General features: G+C 42.6%; 1 protein-coding gene across 1 annotated transcript in view; it reads left to right on the forward strand.

Annotated features, from left to right (window-relative positions):
* Positions 1 to 23,695, forward strand: part of Mark3 (MAP/microtubule affinity-regulating kinase 3) — a gene marked incomplete at its 5' end in the record, with an annotated part of 96,984 nt that overhangs the window by 67,167 nt on the left and 6,122 nt on the right. Inside the window, 9 exon segments of the mRNA XM_005410775.2 lie at positions 326 to 382; positions 1,865 to 2,101; positions 2,302 to 2,421; positions 2,643 to 2,742; positions 3,046 to 3,158; positions 3,699 to 3,852; positions 7,401 to 7,618; positions 12,304 to 12,407; positions 21,506 to 21,763. Of these exon segments, the coding sequence (XP_005410832.1) occupies positions 326 to 382; positions 1,865 to 2,101; positions 2,302 to 2,421; positions 2,643 to 2,742; positions 3,046 to 3,158; positions 3,699 to 3,852; positions 7,401 to 7,618; positions 12,304 to 12,407; positions 21,506 to 21,763 (1,361 nt within the window).

Here is a 23,695-nt window from a genome sequence, read left to right on the forward strand (position 1 = left end):
AAAAGTTTGAACCCAGCCTAGGCAGCTGAGGAACTTAGTGAAGACCTCTTCTTAAAATAAAAAAGGACTGGTGGTGTGGCTCAGTGCAAAATCAGGCCCTGGATTCAATCCCCAGTAGAGAGAACAGAAAGAATTCTCATCTCTCTCCTTGTTCTCACCCTTGAATTGCTCTGAATTGAAAAGGTCAAAACTTAAGAAAATTGTTTCAGAAATCCACACTCAGGAGCTCTCTGAGCATTTCGTATGTGGGGACATTAGTGAGGTCTTAACCATCTTGATTTTGTGTCTGCACAGGGTGACTAACCCTTGCCTCTCTTCTTTCTAGATCGTGTCTGCAGTGCAATATTGCCACCAGAAACGGATCGTTCACAGAGACCTCAAGGTGAGTCAGGTACCCTTGCTAAGCAAACGTTCTATCCGCCCATGGGTCATTTCACAAATAAGCATAGATTGTGTTCTTCAATAAGAAAAAAATCCTATAATAACTGAATCATTTTCATCAAGTTATAGTAAGAAGCATTAAAAATAAAGTAAATTGGGCATGGTGGTGGTGTGTGCCTGTGATCCCAGCACTCCAGGAGGCTGAGGCAGGAGGATCACCAGTTTGAGTCAGCCTGGACATCTTAGCAACTTAGTGAAACCTTATTCCAAAGTTTAAAAAATAAGGGCTGGGATTATAGCTCAGTGTGAAGCCTCTGGGTTCAATCCTGAGTATCACAAAAAATAAAAAAGACGGACGGGAGGGAGGAAGGGAGAGGAAGTGTGTTAATGCATTTCGTGTTTCAGTTAACGTGGCAGAAGGTTGATCTTTGTAGGGCAGTGTCCTCACAGCTAGACAGGTGGGATCCCAGGGTGTTCAGGCACCTGGATGGTGTGCTCAGTGTTCCTAGAACCCACATTGTTCACGAGTGGGTTTTCCTATAGCAGGGCCCCATGGGAGGCCTCCCTTGAGTCTGCGCCTCAAGCCTTGCTCACAGGAGCAGTTTACCTGGCAGACCCTGAGGTCCAGCTGCACCTATAGGTAGCTCTTGCCTTATTCCTCTTGTCCCAGGAATGTGGGTGCCTTTGCATGCCCTGCTCTGCGCCTGCTCCTTTTCCCCCACACAGTCTTTCCGACTCTTGAAGGAGACTTGTTTTCACTGTGGGTTTCACACTCTTTATTCTGCCTAAACAACACCTGCTGCTGTAGGCTGTACCTTCTTGGGCTTTGGTTTCACCTGCCCTAGGAAGCTGCCCACCCACCCCCTCAGTGCTGACCCCATCCGTGGTGGGTGCCTCCTCTGTTATGGCAGAGGTCCTGGGGCTGCTGGGACCAAAAGCACAGAATTCAAGGGTGAGAACAAGGAGAGAGATGAGAATTTCTTTCTCACCTTACTTTCTGTTCTGTAATAGCCACAGAATAAATGTTGGTTGAAGTAAATGAAAGTTACTGTGCTTTGTTTCTTGGTGTGTTGGGGATTCTTCCCTTCCCAGTACTGTGTTCAGGACTTTGCACTTGCTACGCAGGTGCTTGTGCTGCTGAGCTATCTCCCTAGCCCTGTAGCAGTCTTCTGAGAGCAAATACCTCTAAATGTAAAAGGCCGTTTCTTATTCTTTATTGAAAAAGCAATAGAAACTTTTCCTGTTTCGGGGTATTTAAATTAGTGCTATATTTAATCTATATGTCATGCCTGTTATCAATTGGTAATGTTAAAAAACTAGTCTCATTTGTTTTCTTTTTTTCTCTAGAAATAGTGTGTTGTCATTTTATTAGGGTATAGTTAACTTTATGTCATTACAGAAAGTTTTTGAAATACCTAATGTAGTTATAATTGTGATTATATTTTGTTTAAGTTTCATTTTTGTCTTGATGTTTTCCCCCTAGGCTGAAAATCTATTGTTAGATGCGGATATGAACATTAAAATAGCAGATTTTGGTTTTAGCAATGAATTTACTGTTGGCAATAAACTAGACACGTTTTGTGGTAGTCCTCCATATGCAGCCCCAGAGCTCTTCCAGGGCAAGAAATACGACGGGCCAGAGGTGGACGTGTGGAGTCTCGGCGTCATTCTCTACACTCTAGTCAGTGGGTCACTACCCTTTGATGGACAAAATCTGAAGGTATGAGAAACAGTTGTAGCTATGTTCTTCACAGAACTAACAGGATTTTTATAAAGTTGTATGAATTAATATTTTTATATCAGTTTAGGGGTTATAGTCAGTGTTTGTGGGGTTTTTCTAAAACCTAAAAGTTGACTCACTATTTTTTCTTTTTCTTTTTTTTTTACTTTTTCTTTCTTTATGTTCTTTATGTTCCAAAGGAACTGAGAGAAAGAGTATTAAGAGGGAAATACAGAATCCCTTTCTACATGTCCACAGACTGTGAAAACCTTCTCAAACGCTTCCTGGTGCTAAACCCAATTAAGCGTGGCACTCTAGAGGTAATCACACAAGTGGGTTGGGGCATGGTGGGTATTTTCAGAACTGTCCTTGGTTGGTATGATATACTAGATAACACTTTCCTGGTGTTTTTTAAGCAGAAAGTGTTATCAAAACGACAACAGGAAAAATTTACTTTTTAAGCTCTAGTTCAATGAAATATTTTTGTAAATATTTTGATTATTGAGATCTTATAATGCTAATGAGCAGTTTACATTTTCAGCAAATCATGAAGGACAGGTGGATCAATGCAGGGCATGAGGAAGATGAACTTAAACCATTCATTGAACCAGAACTAAACATCTCAGACCAGAAAAGAATAGGTAATTGCTTCGTAACCCTGTGTCTGTGCCTGTGTAATGTTTCTGTTTTGTCTCATCAAATATAAATGAGAGGAAGTTAAGCACAAAATGTATAGATCAGCTTCTTTGTTCTGTCATATTTATTAACTTACTATCAACAGTTTCCTGTACCAGCACCCAGCAGCTCATAAAAATGTTGAGCTGCTCATTTATGTTAGAAAGTATATAATCTTTTAGGTCAAAGACAGAAAATGATCTTACTCTGTTACACAATGATTTTTTATCCAAACAAAATATATAAATCACATTATACCCTTCTTTTAGATATTATGGTGGGAATGGGATATTCACAAGAAGAAATTCAAGAATCTCTTAGTAAAATGAAATATGACGAAATCACAGCTACATATTTGTTGCTGGGGAGAAAATCTTCTGAGGTAAGAGTAATCAGAGGAGAAACTAAAATATTCTTTTTTAGAAATTTTCAGTTTATGTAAACTGTTTCCTTATTTTTTATTTTTTACTATATATGGCATATTTGACACATCATTTTTAAATTTACCTGTAAATAACAAATCTGTAAATGGCCATTCTGAGCTACTGCTTTTTTTTTTCTGAGCTACTACTTTAACTTGAAGATAATAACCCTATATAATGGATAGTATCATAAACATGGGCATTCATAAATTAACCTATAGTCATTAACAGTTTAGGAATGGTTGTAAAATATTAAATGAAATAAACAGAATGTAGTTATTTGAAACAGCTTAGAAAGAAGACACTAATGCATTCCCCTTTGTGAGTTGCCCCAGTAATGAGGACAATATCTTTGCCCAGCTATAGGGTTGTCACTTTGTACTTTGTGACCTACTCTCTCTTCAGCGAGTACTCTTGAGAGGTTTGTGGTCATGAGAAGCTGAGTTTCCTGACAAGCTGTTGGGGTCTGTGTGGTTGCTGTTCTTCTTGTTCTCCCCTAGCTGGACGCTAGTGACTCCAGTTCTAGCAGCAACCTTTCACTTGCTAAGGTGCGGCCAAGCAGTGACCTCAGCAACAGCACTGGCCAGTCTCCTCACCACAAAGTGCAGAGAAGTGTTTCTTCCAGCCAGAAGCAGAGGCGGTACAGTGACCATGGTGAGTCTAAGATGCTCAGTGGCTTCTTGGGGGACCATCCTCTTGCACAGTGCCTTTTGGGATAGAAACTGTATTGGTATCCACTTGCTGCATTGTGTGGCACTCCTGCAGGTGCTGACCTGGTTGAGGCTCTCGTCTCCTTTGTACATTTTGTTCAGTAGGCTTTTACTGGGTGAGAGTTGGTTGGGTGGAAAGTGCACGCTCAGCCCTCCAGGACTCCTGCCTTATCCTGTAGCGCTGTTCATCTCTTTGCCTCTGCCTGGGTTACTTTCTAGGGCAGCACTGTGTGATGGAACTCTGTGCTGTTGAGTGTTCTGTATCCGTGCAATCCTGCCAAGTGGCTCCTACTACTGGAAGCTATTGAACACTTAAATGGAATGTTCTTAAATTTCAGTTCATGTGAATACATGTAGCCGCACGTGGCCAGTGACCAACCTGTTGAATAGGGCAGCCCTCAAGAATATGTGGTACCTCAGTTCTGATTTGGATTGGCTTACATTTTTATTGTCATTTTCCTCTCCTCTCCACTCCTGCTGTTGTTGTGGCTAGACGATGCTCACACTAACTTTCCACCAAAGGAGCCACTCCTTGGTGAGGCTGTAGGCCCCAGTGAGTGTGCTGACGCAGCCCTATAGGGATCCTGTCCTTAGGGCAGCCTTGTGTTGGAGTCCTGAAATAACTAGCATGGTGATTTATTCACTGGTAACTATACGTACAAATGTAAATGTCACAGGCAGTGTTCTAGGATTCAAGAACTACTTTTAGCCTGGGTCTAAATTCTAAGAATAATCGTCATGCAGGGTCCCCGTTCATCCCTTGTTTATTTTGTTTTCCTTTTCTGGATATTTTTTACCTCCATTCTTTTATCTCAAGGTCTGAAACTGAGAACTACACAGAGCATTCCAAGTGTGCACAGCTTGGGTTTTACACTAAAATAATGACAGCTGGCTTGGTGTTCACCTCTGTTCCTGCTGCTGCATGTCTCAGTACTTGGCCCAGAGCAGCATGGTACACCAGCAAGGAAGCACCATCCACCCTGTCTGTTCTCGGGACCAAACTGAGATCACAATCATTACCTTGCCAGGATGTGCACTCATGGTGCTTGGAACTCAAGTGGTGATCTGGGGCTCTGTCTCTTTGTGTCCTCGTGTTGTTGACAAGGGGGTTGTCGATCTCTGTGCATTACACGGCAGCTAGCAGATGCCCACATAGTGCCCTAAACCATACGGTTTAAAAGGAATTGTTCCTAAATCTGAGAAGAAATCTAATAACAGAATTTTCTTATTTCTCTGTTGAATATCTTAATAAGTTTGTTCTTCGTAAGCATATAGATTCCATCTAGATTATTAATGCCTCTTTCCCCCAGCTCATAAAATTTTAGAAATAAAAAGACGTTTAGGCAAGGCTTAGCAGTACCTACCTGCAGTGTCTGGGACAAGAGGGTCACAAGTTCAGGTCAGCCTGGGTAATTTAGCAAAACTCTGTCTCAAAATGAGAAGTGTTGGGGATGTAGCTCAGGGATAGAACACCCATGGATTCAGTTCCAAGTACCATGGGATTAACAGGAGTAGGAGCGTTAAATCGGGTATCATATACTCACTAGTCCTCCATCTTATTAATAAGCCCAGAGGAAGCCACTGAGTCACCCAAGATTACAGGGCAAGCAAGGAATACCTGAGGCAGACGCCAGGACCTGATCCCTAGTCCTGTGGTTTGTCTTCTAGAATACCTCATTAGAGTGATCTTTATTATAATAATCTCTAAAAGCTTTCTTTCTTGTAACTTCTGATATTAAAAAGAAGTCCATACAAGAATATTCCAGAAATCTGTTTATAGAGAAAATTAATAACTGCCCAAATCCCCAGCTGTTTTTCTTTTTTTATGAAAATGATGGTAGTGAAGAGCAAAGGAAAGATCTGGCTGCTCTGTGATCTTCTAGTGCTAAAACGGGACAGGTCCCCATGTGACCCCTAGCAAACAGCACATTGGGGAACAGGTGAGGGCTGGATCCAGTAGCTACCTTCCCTGGGTGTGCGCCCACTTCTCTAGCCACAGTGTAACTGTGCTGGGATTTTCGGGGGGAGGATTGTTTTGATTTGGTTTGGTTTTTTTGAGACAGGGTCTCGCTAATAATCCTCTGAGTGCTGGGATTACAGGTGTGTGCCACCATGCCCAGTTTGTAAGCTATGCTTTTAACTGTAGACCCAAGTGTGATCCACTGCACTGTGCACGTACTTTTCTGGGAAGAGTGATCTTTACCAGATTTTTAAAGGGTTCTCTGTCACTTTTGTTTTTGTTTTTGTTTTTTGTTTTTCTCCGGTACGGGGAACCGAACTCATGACCTTGCACTTGCCAGGCAGGCGCTTTGCCGCTGAGCTAAATCCCCAGCCCCGGGTTCTCTGTCACATTTACTAATTAAGCTGAACATGGTGGTGCATGTCTATAATTCCAGCACCTGGAGAGGCTGAGGCAGGAGGATCACCTTGAGAGTTTGAGGCCAGCCTGAACTGCATAGTGAAACCCTGTCTCAGAAAGACCCTCCCCACCCCCCCCAAAAAAAGGCAAATCAGATGAAAGATAAATAGTAAGGCTAATATCAACCTATATGTGGCTCATTATTTGTTTTATATGTTAAAATTCCCAACCTGGACCTTAACTGGTCTTCTCCCATTTATAAAATCCTTACTTTTTAATTTAGTTTGAATTAGTTAGAATTTAGTTTTTTGTCCAAGAAGTAGCTACTGTGTGTCTCCCTCCTTTCAAAGAACTAAAATATGGTCTCTTCCACCTTAGAATAAGTGATGAGCATTTGCTGCTGTACCTTAAGATTTCTACTGGGCATCACATCTGATAAGTACACTAACTTTAATGTTTTATTTCCAAATTCTTTTATCTCACCATTGGGGTCTCCAGGTGACTCACCATTGAACTAGTTATTCGTGCATCTGGGTTACCACTGGTCCATGCCTGGCAGGCTCCTCCTGAAACAAAGCTATGACTAAGAACCTCTGCCTACTTCCTCCCTGTCACTTATGGAAAAAATGTTTTCCTCTGTTTTTACCACCTTCCCCTTTCAACTCAAATTCCTGTTTATCTACAGACTGTGAGTGCATTTGTTAAAACCCAAGATAAAATTTCAAAAGAAATAATATATGAAGTCTGTACTGTTCTCTTATAAAAGATGCAAGTGCCTCTTGTGTGAAAAGGACATGTTGCTCAGCTGTACCAAGGGAACAGCTCATGCTGTATGATGGTTGTGCATCTCCTTATCTATGCAGCGACACAGCCACCACCCCCTTACATTCTTTCCAAAGGACAACTCTGGATACTTACTAATTTAAAAAAATTTAGGGACCAATAAATGAAAATTTAAAATGAAATTCATTTATAGTGGATGGTAAACATAGGTAAATAGGAAACTTCTTAAGAGGATTTTACTGTTTTACCCTTTTGAGGTGAGCAGCAGTGTTAGACCATCTGAAAAAATGTTAATTTTCACAAAATAAAATGCGAAGGTGTGTTTTAAAGAGTCAGGTTTTCTGTTTTAGCTGGACCAGCTATTCCTTCCGTTGTTGCATATCCAAAGAGGAGTCAGACCAGCACTGCAGACAGTGACCTCAAAGAAGATGGAATTCCCTCTCGGAAATCTAGCAGCAGTGCTATGGGAGGAAAGGGAATCGCGCCAGCCAGCCCCATGCTTGGGAACGCAAGTAATCCCAACAAGGCAGATATTCCTGAGCGCAAGAAAAGCCCTGCTGTCCCCAGTGTAAGTATCGTTGGATTGGTGGGCTGCAACCAGCTAGACATAGCTTTTCTGAGTCCATCCCTTACACTCTGGGGTCTCCTCTGTCCTTTTGCTAGGCCGCCATGCTCGGAATCCCACTTACTGCACTGTGGGTATGTCTTACTGACATGCATTGTTTTACTTCATTCCTGTTGATATAACACAATACCTGGGACTGAGACATGCATTGTTTTACTTCATTCCTGTTGATATAACACAATACCTGGGACTGAGTGATTTTTTTTTTTTGTCCTTTTTTTTTGTTTTTGTCTTTTTGAGACAGGGTCTCACTATGCAGTTCAGGCTGGCCTTGAGCTCACTTTGTAGCCCAGGCTAGTCTGGAACATGCAACAATCCTCCTGCCTCAGCCTCCCCAGTGCTGGGATTACAGGTGTGTGCTACTATGCCCAACCAGGACTGGGTGATTTTATGAGGAACAAAAATTGATTTCCTAGGTTCTGGAGGCTGGAAAGGCCAAGATCACGGCCACAGTTCCTTATCTTATAAGGACTATAGTCTGCCTCCAAGATGTTGCAGCATCATTTAGAAGAGGATGTTATCTTTACAGAAGCTGTGACCCTGCCTCTTCAAGTCCTTCTATAAGGCACTAATGGCCCCCTAACCAGCCCAGTTCTTATTTTTCCCCCTAGTTTTGGAATTGAACTCAAGGCGTTTACACTGTGCCATATCTCAGCCCTTTTTGTTTCATTTGGGACAGGGTCCTGCTAAGCAGCACAAGCTAGCCTTGAATTTGTAATCTTCCTGCTTTAGCTCTTGAGTAGCTTAGATTATAATAGGCCTTTGCCATCATGCCAACCTAGACCCACTTCTTCATCTTGTTACATTGGAGATTAAGTTTCAACATGAACTTACTGTTGGGAGAAAAACACTGAAGCTACAGCATACCTCCCATATGCTAGAGATGTCACGCAGTCCTGTGTGCAAAGGCTCTTTCTGGTTAGTCACGTCTGCCAAGTCTTAGACCACATAGTCAGACAAAGGGAGCCAACAAAAAACTCTGTCTATGCAGAAAGGTGACAGCAGACAGAAGCGTGTTGTGCAGTGCCGGGAGGTTCACCACTGTGCTCCAGGGAGGACCTGCTTACACTAAGAACTGGCATGTACAGGAGAAGTGGGTCACCTAAGTATAAGGTAAAGACAAGGAAGGAAGGTTAGATAATGGTGTAAGGTACCCTGCTAGCCCAGAACCAGCTTTGAATCCATACCCATACTAAAATATCCCCCCATGAGTAGGTGGTATTCTTTAAATTATATCAAAATCCATTCAGCTTCAGAAGCCTTTCCTATGGGTTAAAGTGGTTCTGTCTGATCTAGCACAATAATTATTATTCTTTGCACTCCTGGAAGTAATTTTGGAAATAATTTGTAGAGAAATGAGCAACCTTCAGGTTATTTTGCAAGCAGGTTGAGAGGAATGCAACCCCACACCCTCAAAAAGGCAGATAGGAGCCTCGAGAACCTGCTGCTCCCTTGGGCACCCTTCCTTGTGCCCTTCTAAGGACAGGAGTACATCAGGGAGGCCAGGGTTATGTCTCATCCTCTGATATCATGCTTGGTCTTTTTTTTATTTCGATCTGCAAATGCCATGAGATTATTGCTGTACCACCCTACTTTTGTTGACAAAGGGGATAAGGACTTCATTCTCTGCCTTTGTGATTTTCTATTCCTGATGCTCTTAACTCATCTATATGCTGCCCTTGCAACGTATATCCTGAGCTTTATGAGCTACCCATACTTACCTACACATAAAAGAATAGTTGACACTTGTATTAATCAGCTTCAAGTTATAGCAAACTACCTGAGGCAGTTAACTTATAAATTTGGTGCCAATTTTTGGAATTCCATTCCAGTGTAGGACATCCTTATAGCTGTGGCCCTCTAGTTAGATAACACATCCTGGCAAGAGCAGGTGGCAGAGCAGACTACTTGCTTCCTGAGCCTGTCCGTTTGGGGGCACACCCCAGGGATCGAAGGACTCTGCTGGGCCCGACCTCAAGGGTCTCACACCTGCCTCCTCAGTCTCATTCTCAGACCAAGCCTTTACTATGTGGACCAATGGGGGTACTCATCCAAGCTATGGCAGCAACACTACTTTCTCTCATTTGCCTCTGGAGTTTGACTGTGCGGACCTGCTCATTCTGTGGGAAAGGTGACTGCTTTGATTAAATATTTGGATTAGGCTGGATGTGGTGCACAGGCCTGTAATCCCAGCACTTGGGAGGCCAAGGCAAAAGGATCCCAAGTTCAAGTCCAGCCTGGGCAGCTGAGTGAGACCCTGTCTTAAAAAAGAGCTGTGGATGTTGCTCAGCATGAAGACCCCAAGTTCAACCCCCAGTACTGCCCCTCCCCAAAAATTATTGGGCTAGGGGTGTAGTTCAAATGTAGAATGCTTGCATAGCGTGTGCAAGGCCCTAGGTTTAATTCTTAGGCCCTGGAAAAAATAATAATAAAGTGAATTTTATGGTAAACTCCTTCATTGTGACTTTGGTCCCTTTTTCATTTTTATTTTTAAAGTTTAATTGACATGAAGTCATCATGATACATAACGAACTACTTTAAAGTATGCGCCTTGGCTGGGGATATAGCTCAGCAGCACAGCCCTGCCTGGTAAGCACAAGGTCCTGAGTTCGATTCCCAGTACTTAAAAAAAAGATAGAGTATGATAACATTTAGTTACACGGACAAGGTTGTGCAGCCAGCACTTCCCTCTAATTCAGAACTCTCCATGCCCCAGGAAAACACCATGTACCAATTCAGTAGTCACCCCCCTTTCCCATAGCATCTTCAGTCTGCTTTTTATGGTATAGATTTGCCTGTCCTGAATATTCTGTATAAATGGAGTCATGCAGTGTGCATCCTTCTGTGCATGGCTTCTTTAACTTTAAGGTTCATCCAAGTTGAATTACTTATATTAGTATTTCATTCCTTTTTAGGGTTGCATAATAGTCCATTGTGTATATATAACACAGTTTATTTGACCATCTTTAGATAGACTAGTTATTTAATTTTCTGAAGAACTCCAAAACTGTTTTCTATAGCAACTGCACCTAAAACTCCATTACAACTAAACAGGAACTCTCTTGCTTTTCTTCCAGCAATACAAGAGTTCCTATTTCCTCCCTAACCTTGTGACACTTTTTTTTTTTTTTTTTTTTCATATTTTATTAGAGCCATCCTAATGGGTTTGAAGTCTTTCCCATGATTTGGATTTGCACTGCCTTAATGACCAGTGACACTGAGCATTCTTCATGTTATATAAGGCCATTTGTAGGCTTTTGGAGAAATGTCTGTTCCAGTCCTGCATTTTTCAGTTGGACTGTTTCAAGACGTACACAGTGGCATGTGCCTGTGGTCCCAGCTGCTCAGGAGCTAAGGTGGGAGGGTGACTTGAACCTAAGAGCTTGAGACCAGCCGTGCAACACAGTGAGACCCATCTCAGATGGCAGGATGAGTTTGTGGTTGAGTTGTAAGAGAACTTTATAAGTTCTGAATAATAGACCTTAATCACATATAAGCTTACAAATATTTTCTCTCGTGGTTTAGGTTCTTTTTATTTTCGTAATGTCTTTCTATGCACAAGTTCTAACTTTTGTTAAAGTCTGCTTTATTTTCCTTTTTTTTTTTTTTGCTTGTGCTTTCAGTGTTAGATCTGTGGCTCTATTGTCAAATCCAGTATCATATAGATGTTTTCCTAATGCTTTTATTTTATTGAATATTTTGTGTGTGTGTGTGTGTGTGTGTGTGTTCTTGTGGTGGTGGTGGTGGTGGTGGTGGTGGTTGTAGTGTTGAGACAGGTTCTGGCTAAACTTCCCAGGCTGAGCTCAAACTTAAGATCCTCTTGTCTCAGCTTCCCAAAAATTTCTGACTACATGAGTGTGCCGCCACACCTTGCTCTATAATGTTGTTAATTTTGAAAGTATTTGTTTTTTTTTTTTTTTCTTGCAATACTAGTGATTGAACAACTTTTTGGGGGTTGTGAAATAAGAAAAAAAGTGATAATCTGTGACTTCCTACATTACTAGTATACACCAGCTTTTCAGAGTCATCCGTCATAGCTGTTTCGTTCACTCTGCCAGAAGAGGGTAGAGTTGCTGTACTCATCCTCTTTTCTGATTTTTTCACGTTACTCTTGATCTTTGAGCTCAGTTTTATTTAAACACTGTGTTCTGTACCCATGTTTATATAGATGAATTATATTTTCCTTGTCAGGCTGTACTTATTACTTGTTGTTGTTTTGTTTTGTTTAATTTTTTTTTCTTCCGGTACCAGGAATTGAACTCTCGACCTTGTGCTTGCCAGGCAGGCGCTATGCCACTGAGCTAAATCCCCAGCCCAAAATGGGTGATTTGTTTTGTTTTGTTTTTTGTTTTTCTTCCAGTACCAGGAATCAAACTCATGACCTTGCACTTGCCAGGCAGGCACTGTGCTGCTGAGCTAAATCCCCAGCCCTGCTTGTTGTTGTTTTGAGACAGGGTCTCACTATGCAGTTCAGGCTGGCCTTGAACTCACTTTGTAGCCCAGGCTGGCCTCAAACTCCCGCTGATCTCTGGCCTCAACCTCCCGAGTGCTGGGATTACAGGCATGCACCACTACACCCAGCCTATCCTTAACTAATAGTTTAAGACAAAAATGCCTTTTTCTTACAGAATAGCACAGCATCTGGTGGAATGACGCGGCGAAACACTTACGTTTGCAGTGAGAGAACTACTGCAGACAGACACTCAGTGATTCAGAATGGCAAGGAGAACAGGTATGGAATTACGCCTATTGGTAAGAAAAAATTTTATTCCTAAGAGATGGAGGTGCGTTACTTATTTCTCAGTTTTCATCAAAATTCAAATAATAATATTGCCTGAAGGTAAGTTAAATTTCAGTTCTAATTTTTAGCAAAATACTGAGGTTCCAAATTCTTGTCATCTAGAGCATTTTTCTCCTGGCTATGTGTGAAGAGAACAGGATTGAATTCAGCCAGGGTAGTTTCTTTGAGAAAGTAGATCATAGGCTGTTGTTTTGTTGTTTGAGATGATTTTGTACACATGAATAACTGGAACAGAGGCCAAAAGTAGGGCAGATTGCAGCCTGGAAGGTATGAGCCCAGCGAGGCTAGCATGTGTTCAGTGAGTCTGCAGTTGGCCACAGAGGTGCATATGGCTGTAGAGCAGCAGAGTGTACATCTGAGAGGCACAGCTGTATCCAGAAGAGAGTGAGAGTCAGTCTTCTGAAAGACATGAGTACTGATATGGTAGTAGATCTGCAAGGAAAACATACCATGCAAATAACTTCCTTGGGATTATGAAGCAAAGGATTTATAGTAGTCACAGAAATTCGATTAGGTAGGTTCAGAGACTGTGAGGTATGTTAGTTTGCAAGAAGAGAAAAAGGTTAGGTTTGGAGAACGTACTTAAATATATATTCTATATTTTAAAAAATTCCAGACTAACACAGAGTTTTCTTTATTTTTAGAAGAGTAAAGTGTAAACTAAATTCTGAGTGAGAGCATAAATGTGAGTCCTAGAGTAAAAATCGGTGAAATGAGTTCACATCATCTTGCTGTCCCCTCCCTTCCCAACTTGTCTGGTTGTGTCTGGCATCAAAGTGGTTTCTTCCTGAAATTGAAGGTTTCTGTCTACATTAGATCCTATGAGTCAGATGACCCATGTGAACAGTAACCTCTATGCCTGCCTAAGAAAGATCTCCTTCTCCTTAAACCTGTCATGTCCCTGTTCCAAAATGCCACTTTAGTTTGAACTGATGAGGCTAAGCTTGTTGTGTAAGATTATTTATCAGTTAGTGAATTTCTAGAAATATTTACATTCTGATAGTTCTCTTTTCCAACTCTTATGTGTGTGTTGCGACATTAGTGTTTTCTTGTCTGGTAGATTTTCTTCTAATGCAGTTCCATTCTCAGTTCTATAAAATTTATTCTAGTTCACAAGTGACTTAATAGAAGACTGAAAGTTTCTGAGGCTAGATTTCCTTCTGTAGAACTAGGTGTTGTAGTGAGGGTTTTGAAGGGAATAGATTTAATGCAGGATACATAATTTATAGGATTTTTGTATAGTATTCACCCAAAGAGTAAAATGCAGAAGAGTACAAGAAATCTGTCCACACACTAGAGACCCAAAGACTCTTGCTGAAGGTGTGGATCCCACAACAGTGTCCTTCCTGCATGAGTCCAGCTGAAGATCAAGAGCCCATAGCAGTATCCTCCATGAGTCCATCTGGAGGCCTAGAGCCTACAACAATGTGTCATGCAAGTCTGTATCAAGGATCTGCACTGGGAAGGCCCAAAGGTCAGTGGTGGAAGCCAGAAAGTCTGCACTAGCAGAATGAAGGATCTGTGACAACAGGCTGAGGGATTTGCACTGGAGCCGGGGAAGCGATGCTCAAGGTAAGAACACCCGAAAAGAACTGCAACCGTCCTCAGCAACATCAAGGACCTGAGCTCTACCAACAGTGAGAACAGCTGAGTTCATATCAGGAAAACCAGCGTGACAAGCTTCTCCAGGAAAATCAACAGCACACCATCTCCCCCTCCAGTTCTCCTTTTACGCTGTTGACAACAATCCTTAGGTGGGCCTTCCACACCCAGCGCCATGCTGGCTCAGTTCAGCTGGGTGTCACAAGTTGACCAGTAGTTAATCCACCACACTAGGAAACTTGTTTCACAGCCTTCTGATTCTTACAACTGCTCTATCTGGCTCCTTTTGGCCTTTAGAGTAAGCAGCTTTGTGAAGTATACAACACAAACTTCTAAGGTTGCTCAACCCAGGGCCCTCTATCTGCCCCACCTTCATCACTGTATGTGTGTGAGCTGAGGCACATACATTTTGTAGCCCAGGCTGGCCTCATACTCTCAGCAGTTCTCCTGATTCAGCCTCCTGAGTGCTGAGTTACGGGTGTACACCACCATGTCAGGCTCTTTCTATCTTTTTTTTTTTTTTTTTTTTTTTCTGGTACCAGGAACTGAACTCACGACCTTGCGCTTGTCAGGCAGGCGCTTTTGCCCCTGAGCTAAATCCCCAGCCCTTCTTTCTATCTTTTAAATAAATATAAAAACTATAAAACTGTTGAGTTTGAAGGATGAATGAGTAGTCATGTTTTTTACTTTGAGCTAAGGTACTAAATGTGACAATTTTCTTGCCCTTAAGATTGATGCTTGAGTCTTCAGTCAGCTGCAGGGCTCCTTCTCTTTCCATAGGTGACTCAGTCAGATCACCACTTCTCTCACACTTGTGTTCTTATTTCATCACTAATTTAAAGTGAGGTACAGGGTGCTAGGGCCTGTTAAGGTCTTACGTAAGGACAGTTCTCCATTTTTTAGCCTGGACTATATTGGACACTCTTCTGAATGCACCTGTACAGAATTTCAACTTGAGTGATCATGATTTTTTTTTTTTTTTGAAACAGGATCTCAGTATGTAGTTCAGGCTGGTTTTGAACTCACTGTGTAGCCTATGCTGGCCTTGCTGGCCTTGAACTTGTGGTAATCCTCCTACCTCAGCCTCCTCAGTGCTAGGATTACCGGCATGTGCCACCATGCCGAGCTCCATGGGTGATCGTGATTGATCACCATGTGAGGATTCACTCAACAAGGGCCTCGCATGTTTTAGTAAACCCTAACTCCTTCAGAATCCTACTCCGATCATGGAACCATGTTTCAGTTCACGAAATAGTTTTCCTCTTGCCACAGGCAGGATATTGACTTTTAGTATATTTTCAGCTTTTTCTTTTTAAAATTAGCTTTATGTATGGTTCTTACTAGTGCAGTCTTTGTTTCACCAGCATTCCTGTGTGAAAAATGAAGTTAATCATGGTGTCTGGGAATGCATGGGCTCTGGCGGGTTCCTGTTTTGGCACAAGCATGTGTATGTGGTTTTCCATCTAAGGCTTGTTGTGAAGCCTGGCAGCCTAATGGCTGGCCTGCTTTCTGCTGTAATGCTCCTGATACAAATCATCTACCTTCTGATGACAGTCTCCAAAAAGACCCAGTTCCAGCACTGACGGATAGTCAGTGTAAACTCAGCAGGAGGGAGTTGCATTGTATCTTCAATAATGTGATTTGTAGGATTGTGTAGATCATACTGAGTCTTAAACCACTTACCACAGTCACATATAGCACTCAATAAAATTTAGCTTTTGTTTTTAATAATCCATTCAGAAAGAATGTGAAGAATTTTCTTAGTTTACCCAGACTGTGCTTAATCTCTCCAGTTAATGTTACTGAACAACCCGTACCCATGGGCACTTTGCCCTTATCCCTATTCTTTTAGATGCGTATACGTACAAGACAATTTAAAATACGTTCATTTAAGGCCTCCAGGAAAGGAACGTTATAGTGTTAGAATAAAGCACAACGAGAGACCCTGTCTCAAAAAAACACAACAAATCTTCAAAGAAATTTAGCTACCAGATATCACTGATAAAATTTTTAAATTGTAAATGAGTTTTATTATTTTCTCCATGTGTCCTGTACCAAGCCATAGGGATGGTGTGGAGGACCGATGACAGTGAAGTGTACCTTTTGGACTGTAGTATTTTTAATTTTTGTTTTTCCTAATTGCTAAGTGTGCTTTAGTCAGCACTAAGATATTTCACATTGAGTGTTCTGACATGGGCTAGTTGTCTGAATAGCAAACAGTTCAAAGTACCTGTCCTATGGCAATCTAAGTGGGCTAGTTTCAAAACAGAGAATAAATCATAAATACAAAAACAGAACAGTTGGGAAGCCTCAAAGAAATTCATTTCTGCTATTTGAATGTTAAGAAAAATATTACTGTTTCCATGAGATTTTTTAAATGATTCTTCTGAACTACCCAGAACTACTTTAAAAATGTAATACAGATACTGTTTTGATTCCATAGAATTTTATGGGCTATATTATGAGATAAAACCATTTTAACACTTTGCTGGGGATGCAGTACCATTTGAACCTCCTCAAATACCATTTTGGTGGGCTTGTAGAACATGTAGCCCTCTATGGCTTGAGGGCTATATGTTGTAAATAGGTTTGTAAGTTGGATCGTATAAGCTTGAAATTTGGCAAATATTCCTAAGTTTATTGCTTTCCTGACTCAAGGTGCTACGCTTACTGTCGAACTCTATAGACATCTCTTTTGCATGTTTTGTGAAATTCATGATATGACAGGGATTAATTTCTAAAGAAAGTTGTTTTAATTTATTTCAAATTAGTATATTGCCAAGTGTGGTGGTACATACCTGTAATCCCAGCACTCGGGAGGCTGAGGCAGGAGGATCATTGCAAGTTTGTAGGCTCGGCTACAAAGTAAGCTCAAGGCCAGCCAGAACTGCATAGCGAAACCCTGTCTCAAAAAGAAAAAAATAAATAAGTAAATAAAATAAAATTAGTACGTCAACCAGCCTGGTGTGCTCATTTGGGTATATGAAAGTGAACGCTGAGCATGGTGGCGCACGCCTATAATCCCAGCACTTGGGAGGCTGAGGCAGAAGGATCGTTGCAAGTTCAAGACAAGCCTGGACTACAAAGTGAGCTCAAGGCCAGCCTGAACTGCAGAGCAAGACCCTGTCTCAAAAAAAGACGAAAAAAAAAGGAAAGTGAACTTGCCACAACCAAGGATAACAACCTTCTTGGCAAGTTTAAACTCATAGGCACACTTCCTCTACCCTGTGATGCTCCTCAGATTGAGGTCACTTTTGATATTGATGCCAATGGCATCCTCAATGTCTCTGCCATTTACAAAAGTACAAGAAAAGAGAACAAGATTACCATCACTAATAACAAGGACCGATTGAGCAAGGAGGACATAAAGCGTGTGGTCTAGGAAGCAGAGCAGTACAAAGCTGAAGATGAGAATCAGAGGGACAGTGTCCTCCAAGAATTCACTGGAGTCCTGTGCTTTCATTATGAAAGCAACTGTTGAAGATGAGAAACTTCAGAGCAAGATCAGTGATAAAGATAAACAGAAGATTCTTAACAAATGTAATGAAATCATCAGCTGGTTGGATAAGAATCAGACTGTAGAAAAGGAAGAATTTGAACATCAGCAGGAGCTGAAGAAAGGCTGCAGTCTCATTTTTACGAAGCTGTACCAGAGTGCAGGTGCCATGCTTGGAGGAATACCTGGGGGCTTCCCTGGTCGGGGAGCTCCTCCATCTGGTGGTGCTTCCTCAGGGCCCACAGTTGAAAAAGTTGATGAAGGACCAGGGATATAGCTTAGTGGCATAGTGCCTGCCTGGCGAGTGCAAAGTTCTGAGTTTGAGCCCTGGTACCAAAACAAAACAAAGAACAGGTTGATGAAGCCAACCCCAAGTATAGATTTAGCATTGTTCAACACAAGAATAAAACACTGAAGGACCTAAATTTGTAGCAAATTCTGTGGCAAGTATTAAAAGCTTAACAGCTATAGTAAAGTACTGGGCATTCTCAATACTTGAATATGGGACGTGTACACAGACAAAAGGTAACATTGTACTTTTTTTTTAACATTGCACTTTATAAGCACAGTATTATAAATGGAAATATAGTATCTTCAATAAAACTGTTTAAAATTGACTTCATTAAAAGAAACAAAAATAAAATTAGTATGTCAAAAACTGTCATAATTCTTAATGAAAATGTCAAAAGGTCCCTGAGTACAGGAAGGGCAGACATCTGTACCCAGGTGCCATGCACACCTGTGCTGCTGGGTCACAGCAGGTATGCTCACAGAGTCCTTTCCTCCTCCAACGTCTTGGGCAGCATTTTACACTCCTGCTTGCCCTGCCCTGCTTGGTCTTCTGCTCTCTCTCTCTGCATCATTGAGCCTAATGGCTAGTTCATCCATAAAGTCTGCAGCTGGCAGAGCAATCAAATGCTAGCCTGGCCTGCACAGATAAGAGGACAGCAAATGAGCGGGGCAAGGTGGCACCTGTAATCCACCACCCTGGGAGGCAGAGGCAGGAGGGTCACAAGTTTGAGCTCGGCCCAGGCAACTTAGCAACTTAGGCCGTTTCTGAATGGATGAATGAATGGATGAGTTGTAGACATAGTTTAGTACAGAAGACCTAGGTTTGATCTCCCATACTGCAAAAAAAAAAAACAGTTGTATTTATCTGTTACTTGATAAAAGAACAGTGTTATGCATGTATAAGGTCTGTAAATATACACTTCTTCAAACACTTGAGTCATTTAGGACTCTCTTGTGAGTGACAGAAAACCCAATATAAACAGGCTGAAATTAAAAAGAGCATCTATTAGTTGGTATAACTTAAACATTTCTAAGCTAGAGTCAGGTCCACTCCTACGGTAGTTCTGTCTTCCGCATAACGGGGCTCACTGCAGACCTAGTCTTTCCACACACAGTTCTGTTCAGGTGGGAGCCCTGTAGTGCTGGCCTTGATCTGGGTAGGTCTGCCACTCTTAATGAGGATAGCTGGGCAGGTCTGGGGCAGGGTCAGCACCACTTGTACTCCAAACACCTAGACTTGCTTCCTTCAAGCAGAAAGTAGTATTATTGCCACAGAAAGGCAGTGGATCTTGACTGGCAGTGAGTAAATGAGGATCTTCTCTTCGTAAGGCTTTTATTTTCAGTTCTTCTCTGACTATGCAGAGCCTCTCTCCCAGGGTTTAGGGCAGAATCCTCAAGGGAAAATTCAGGGCCAGCAGCCCAGTCTAGCATTCATGTTAATGGCTAGTCTCCCCCCTGCTAGCCATCACCATTCCCCTGCCTGATGGATTACTCTATTAGGAGGACATCTGCGGAGCCTGCTGTGTTTGATGCTTACTGGGGACACACTGATGCCCCATATGCCCTACTTCCAGGGCACCCCAGCAGGGAAACGTGGGAAGGTGCATTTGGGAAGACTTCATGGAGGAGGTGATACCTGGGTTGAATTTGGAAGAGGGAATAGAATATACCAGTTCTGCAGGCAAATTAGCTACTATAAAAATTCTTTGTTGCTTCATCAAGGGTCTGTGGTCAGTAGGGTCAGAAAGTTAGTTGGCAGAGGCCATACTGGGTGCTCAAGGATATGTCACACACCTGTTGGATGAGCATCTGAGTTTCCTAAAGACTAAACTTCGGAAAGGCCATGAAGGTGGATGGCTTCATGATAATGGTAAACCTATGGCACATGTGCTACAACAGGCTGTTATCCTTGAACTTTCTAAAAGTTTTGCCATCACTGGCTTAGGAAGTTCCTGGGACTGTGTGGCTGAACTTGAGATGTGAAGTGAATGCAGGGAGGCCCAGGGAGAGGAGGTCAAGGTGAACTGGAAAAGAGGGGCTGCTGCAGAGCTGCCAGGAAGTGGACTGCAAAAGATGTCACTGCGGCCTGTGTGTGGGGCTGAGGGGCAATAGCGCCAGGTTCCAGTGTAAAGGCTGGGAAGCAGGACTGCTGGAAGATGCTGCAAGGCCAGGAGCAGAGTCCTAGGCCCTGCTGTTCCTGAAGGAAGGAACCTGCTGCCTGGGAATTCCAGGTGCAAGGACGGTGTTTAAATTGAGGAATCATGTGGGCCTGTGTGACTTCTGGTGGCTTCCCATACTCCGTTACATGCTTTCCATAAGTGGTTGATTTGCTCTTGAGTTTTCCATCCTGGCTTGTTAGGAATGTAGACTGTTCTTTATGAAGGGACAGATGTCCTTTCTAAGTTGCCTGTGCAACCTAGAATCCTGTGACACACAACTCCTTCCTCTACACAGACCTCATGTTGGATGTGCTGGGCTCCAGTGGAGAGCACATTTATTCCTGTCACACTTCTCACATTGAGGTGTGGAGTGGGATTTTTCCTTTAGGACAGGCTTTACTTTGTGCAGATCTCAGAGGGCACTAGGCCTTTCACATACATATTCAAACACAGAAGTTCACGTTTCTTTAGGGTTGTAAACTTCTGAATTACTTTTTGAGAAAGCAGGTACAGGCCAGTCATCATCCAGAATCCCCAAATAGCTTGAGTTCAGCCACAGGCCAGTGCAAGGGGCCTAGGGAAGAAGGTATATGCTTAGACAACAGGTACTCTTTGGTCACTGCTCCATCATGCTGTTGTTTCTGCCTCTGCCTGAACCCAACCCCCTCCCAGCCTGACAGAAGTGTTCGCTTATGCAGCTAGCCCTGCCTCAGTGTGTGCCACATCTTCCACCTGTCGGCTGAGACATCAGAAGTCGATGTCCATGTCAGCCTCTGGGCACCCCAAGATGATGGTACCTCCAATAGACAGTGAAGGAGATAACTTCAAGGCTATGTAAGAAAAATGCACATTCCTTGTGAAACTAATGTGTACCCACTGCTGCGTAATTTTGTGCTGTGGATTTTACAGTCCCAAGATTTTGTTACAGTCATCCGCAGGTGTCCTTCTGTGTGATTTTTAGTTAAGCACGTCCTGTCTTATGGTGTCCTTGATCGCTCTGTGTGTCTTTGGCCTTTGCGTACCACAGAGGGTGTAAGAAATGCCCTGTCCTCCCCACCTTGCGTCCAGCATGTGGAATTGTATACCATTTGTGTGCTTCCAGAACTTTTTGGTTGCCTATTCTCCAATTACAACTGCAGTTCTTTCATTTTGGCACAGTTCTCTGTGTGTAAGCAGTTCAAGAGGGAAACAGAGGGGAAAGCTGGAGTTAGCCTTTCTCTGTCCTAGAATTTCCCTGCATTTATCTTGTCCTTGAGAATGTGTATGTACCATTCCTTTAAACTCTGTCAGGGTTTGTCTCATTATAGCCTATTTCTTTGGTACCCTCTCCCACTTACCTTTTGCTCCTAAGTCCTATAAAATACCCCTTGGATATGGAGTCATTATACTGTATCTAAGAGGTTTACTGCAATTGTAAATTTTTCTGTACCATAATTTTGTGAACAAAGATACCAGAGTCTTTTTATTTTCTGATCTCATAGTACTGTTCCTGATCAGAGAACTCCAGTTGCTTCAACCCACAGTATTAGCAGTGCGGCCACCCCGGATAGAATACACTTCCCACGAGGCACTGCCAGTCGTAGCACTTTCCACGGCCAGCCCCGGGAGCGGCGAACTGCAACATACAATGGCCCACCTGCCTCGCCCAGCCTTTCCCACGAAGCTACACCACTGTCCCAGACTCGAAGTCGAGGCTCCACTAACCTGTTTAGTAAATTAACTTCAAAACTCACAAGGCGGTAAGTACCAGGTGATGCTGGTTGTGTTGATGCAAACAGCAAAAGTAGAAATGTCTTTTCTGCTGTGTAAAGCTACTGCTCAGGTGGTTGTCATCATTCATGTGTCTATGTATATAACTTTAGGCTTTCAAACCTATAAAATAGAAATTACAGAGCTCAGAGCCTTTTGTTTCCTCTAATTCTTGTTCTTTTGATCACACATCTATCCATAGGGCATGTTCGCTGCAGTTTAGCAGGAAGGTGGCCCTCCATAGCAATCGCTAAGTCACTGTGTCCATTGTGATCATCCCTAGACACACAGGAAAGAGATGTTTTCTCTTTTCTCACTCTGTTGCTATTAAATAATGAACACTGTGTTTCTCAGAGTCTAAATCTTGAAATTATTCTCCCTCAGTGTCAGCTGCACTGAAAGCAAGGTAACTTCTAAAAAACAGTATAGTGTTAGAGATAAAATCTTGACCTATTCTAAAAATATAATATCTGAAGCTGAGCTTGGTATCACAAGCCTGTAATTAGAGCTGTTCAGGAGGCTGAGGTTGGAGGTTGAGTTTGAGGCCAGCTTGAACTACAGATCATGATCCTGTCTCAGAAACCTTTGATGAGTCACATTATTAAACAGTCAAGGGGGCTGGGGATTTAGCTGAGCGGCACAGAGCCTGCCTGGCAAGCGCGAGGTTGTGAGTTCAATTCCCGGTAGTGGGGCGGGGGGAACAGTCAGATCTGTTGTTAGGATGCCAAGCACCAGTCTGCCTAACCACAAGTCACATGACCCGGAGGTCTCGGGTGACCTTCTTACTCTTTCCTCAGTCCCTTTACCAAAACAGAATGGGCGGAACAGAATGGTCTAACGAGCATTGCCCTGAGTACCTGTCTGTGACCAGCTAGGGAGACAGTTCAGTCCACAGAGTCAAGTGACCCCATAATTCCTTCTTTCTAGGGTCCTTTGCCCCAGATCTGCTTGTGCCCTGGCTCCTTCCTCAGAGAGTAGGCTGAAATTTGGATGCTGGAAAATGGTACCCAGGACTACGCCCTGGCTGCCTTAACTCCCCTTCCCTGGTTCATATCACTGGGCATTGTTCTCACTGGGCCCCAGGGTCAGGAATATGCAACACAGGTTCACTGGAGTTCAGAAAAGGTAGCTGTGCCTACACACTTTGTTCTGAGGTGGGCTCTGAGTGTTTTTGGTCACCTTGGGCCTTACTGATGAAAATATCACCAAACATCATTTGAATGTTTACTGTGTGCTGAGATACTTAAATGGACATCTGTGAGTATACAGAGAGCCTCATTTTCTACAGACAGATGCCTGTAGGTACTATTATCTACCCTTATGTATAGCATCCCTACATACACTGTACAGTACACACAACTGTATGCACATTGGAGTATACCTATATGTATAATACGCTTCCCACCCCTCTCATATTTCATTTCCACAACCCACTTGCAGAGTAGATATTCTCATTTTATAGGAGAAACTAAAAAGATGAGATTCGGGGAGGTGAAGGCACATATTCTGATTCTGTACTGAACGCATAGCTGTGCCAGGCTACAGATGAGGCCCTTCAGGGGTCCCATGTCCCCAGTGGAAGCTCAGCAGAGGGCTGCTGTGGGCATGCATCCTGTGTTGTCATTTTCTGATACCATACGGTATTTGAATCAAAGTTAAAAACTGAAGTCTTTCTCTTTCTCTCATTCTTTCTTTGTTTTTTGACACAGTCTCACTTCGTAGCAGGCTGGCCTCAAACTTGTGATCCTCCTGCCCCAGCTTCCCAAGTACTGGTATTACAGGCATGTGCCACCAACCTGGCTAAGGCTAAGGTTCCTTGTTAAAAAAAACTCTGAGTGATCGTCTGGTTTTAAAGTGTCTGTCCTCATAACTTTGCAGAAAGGTAGTAGTCTGTTTTGTGAAAAATTATAAACTGAGGTCAT

This window comes from Chinchilla lanigera, unplaced genomic scaffold, assembly GCF_000276665.1.
Source record: "Chinchilla lanigera isolate Chin_1 unplaced genomic scaffold, ChiLan1.0 scaffold00137, whole genome shotgun sequence".
NCBI lineage: Eukaryota > Metazoa > Chordata > Mammalia > Rodentia > Chinchillidae > Chinchilla > Chinchilla lanigera.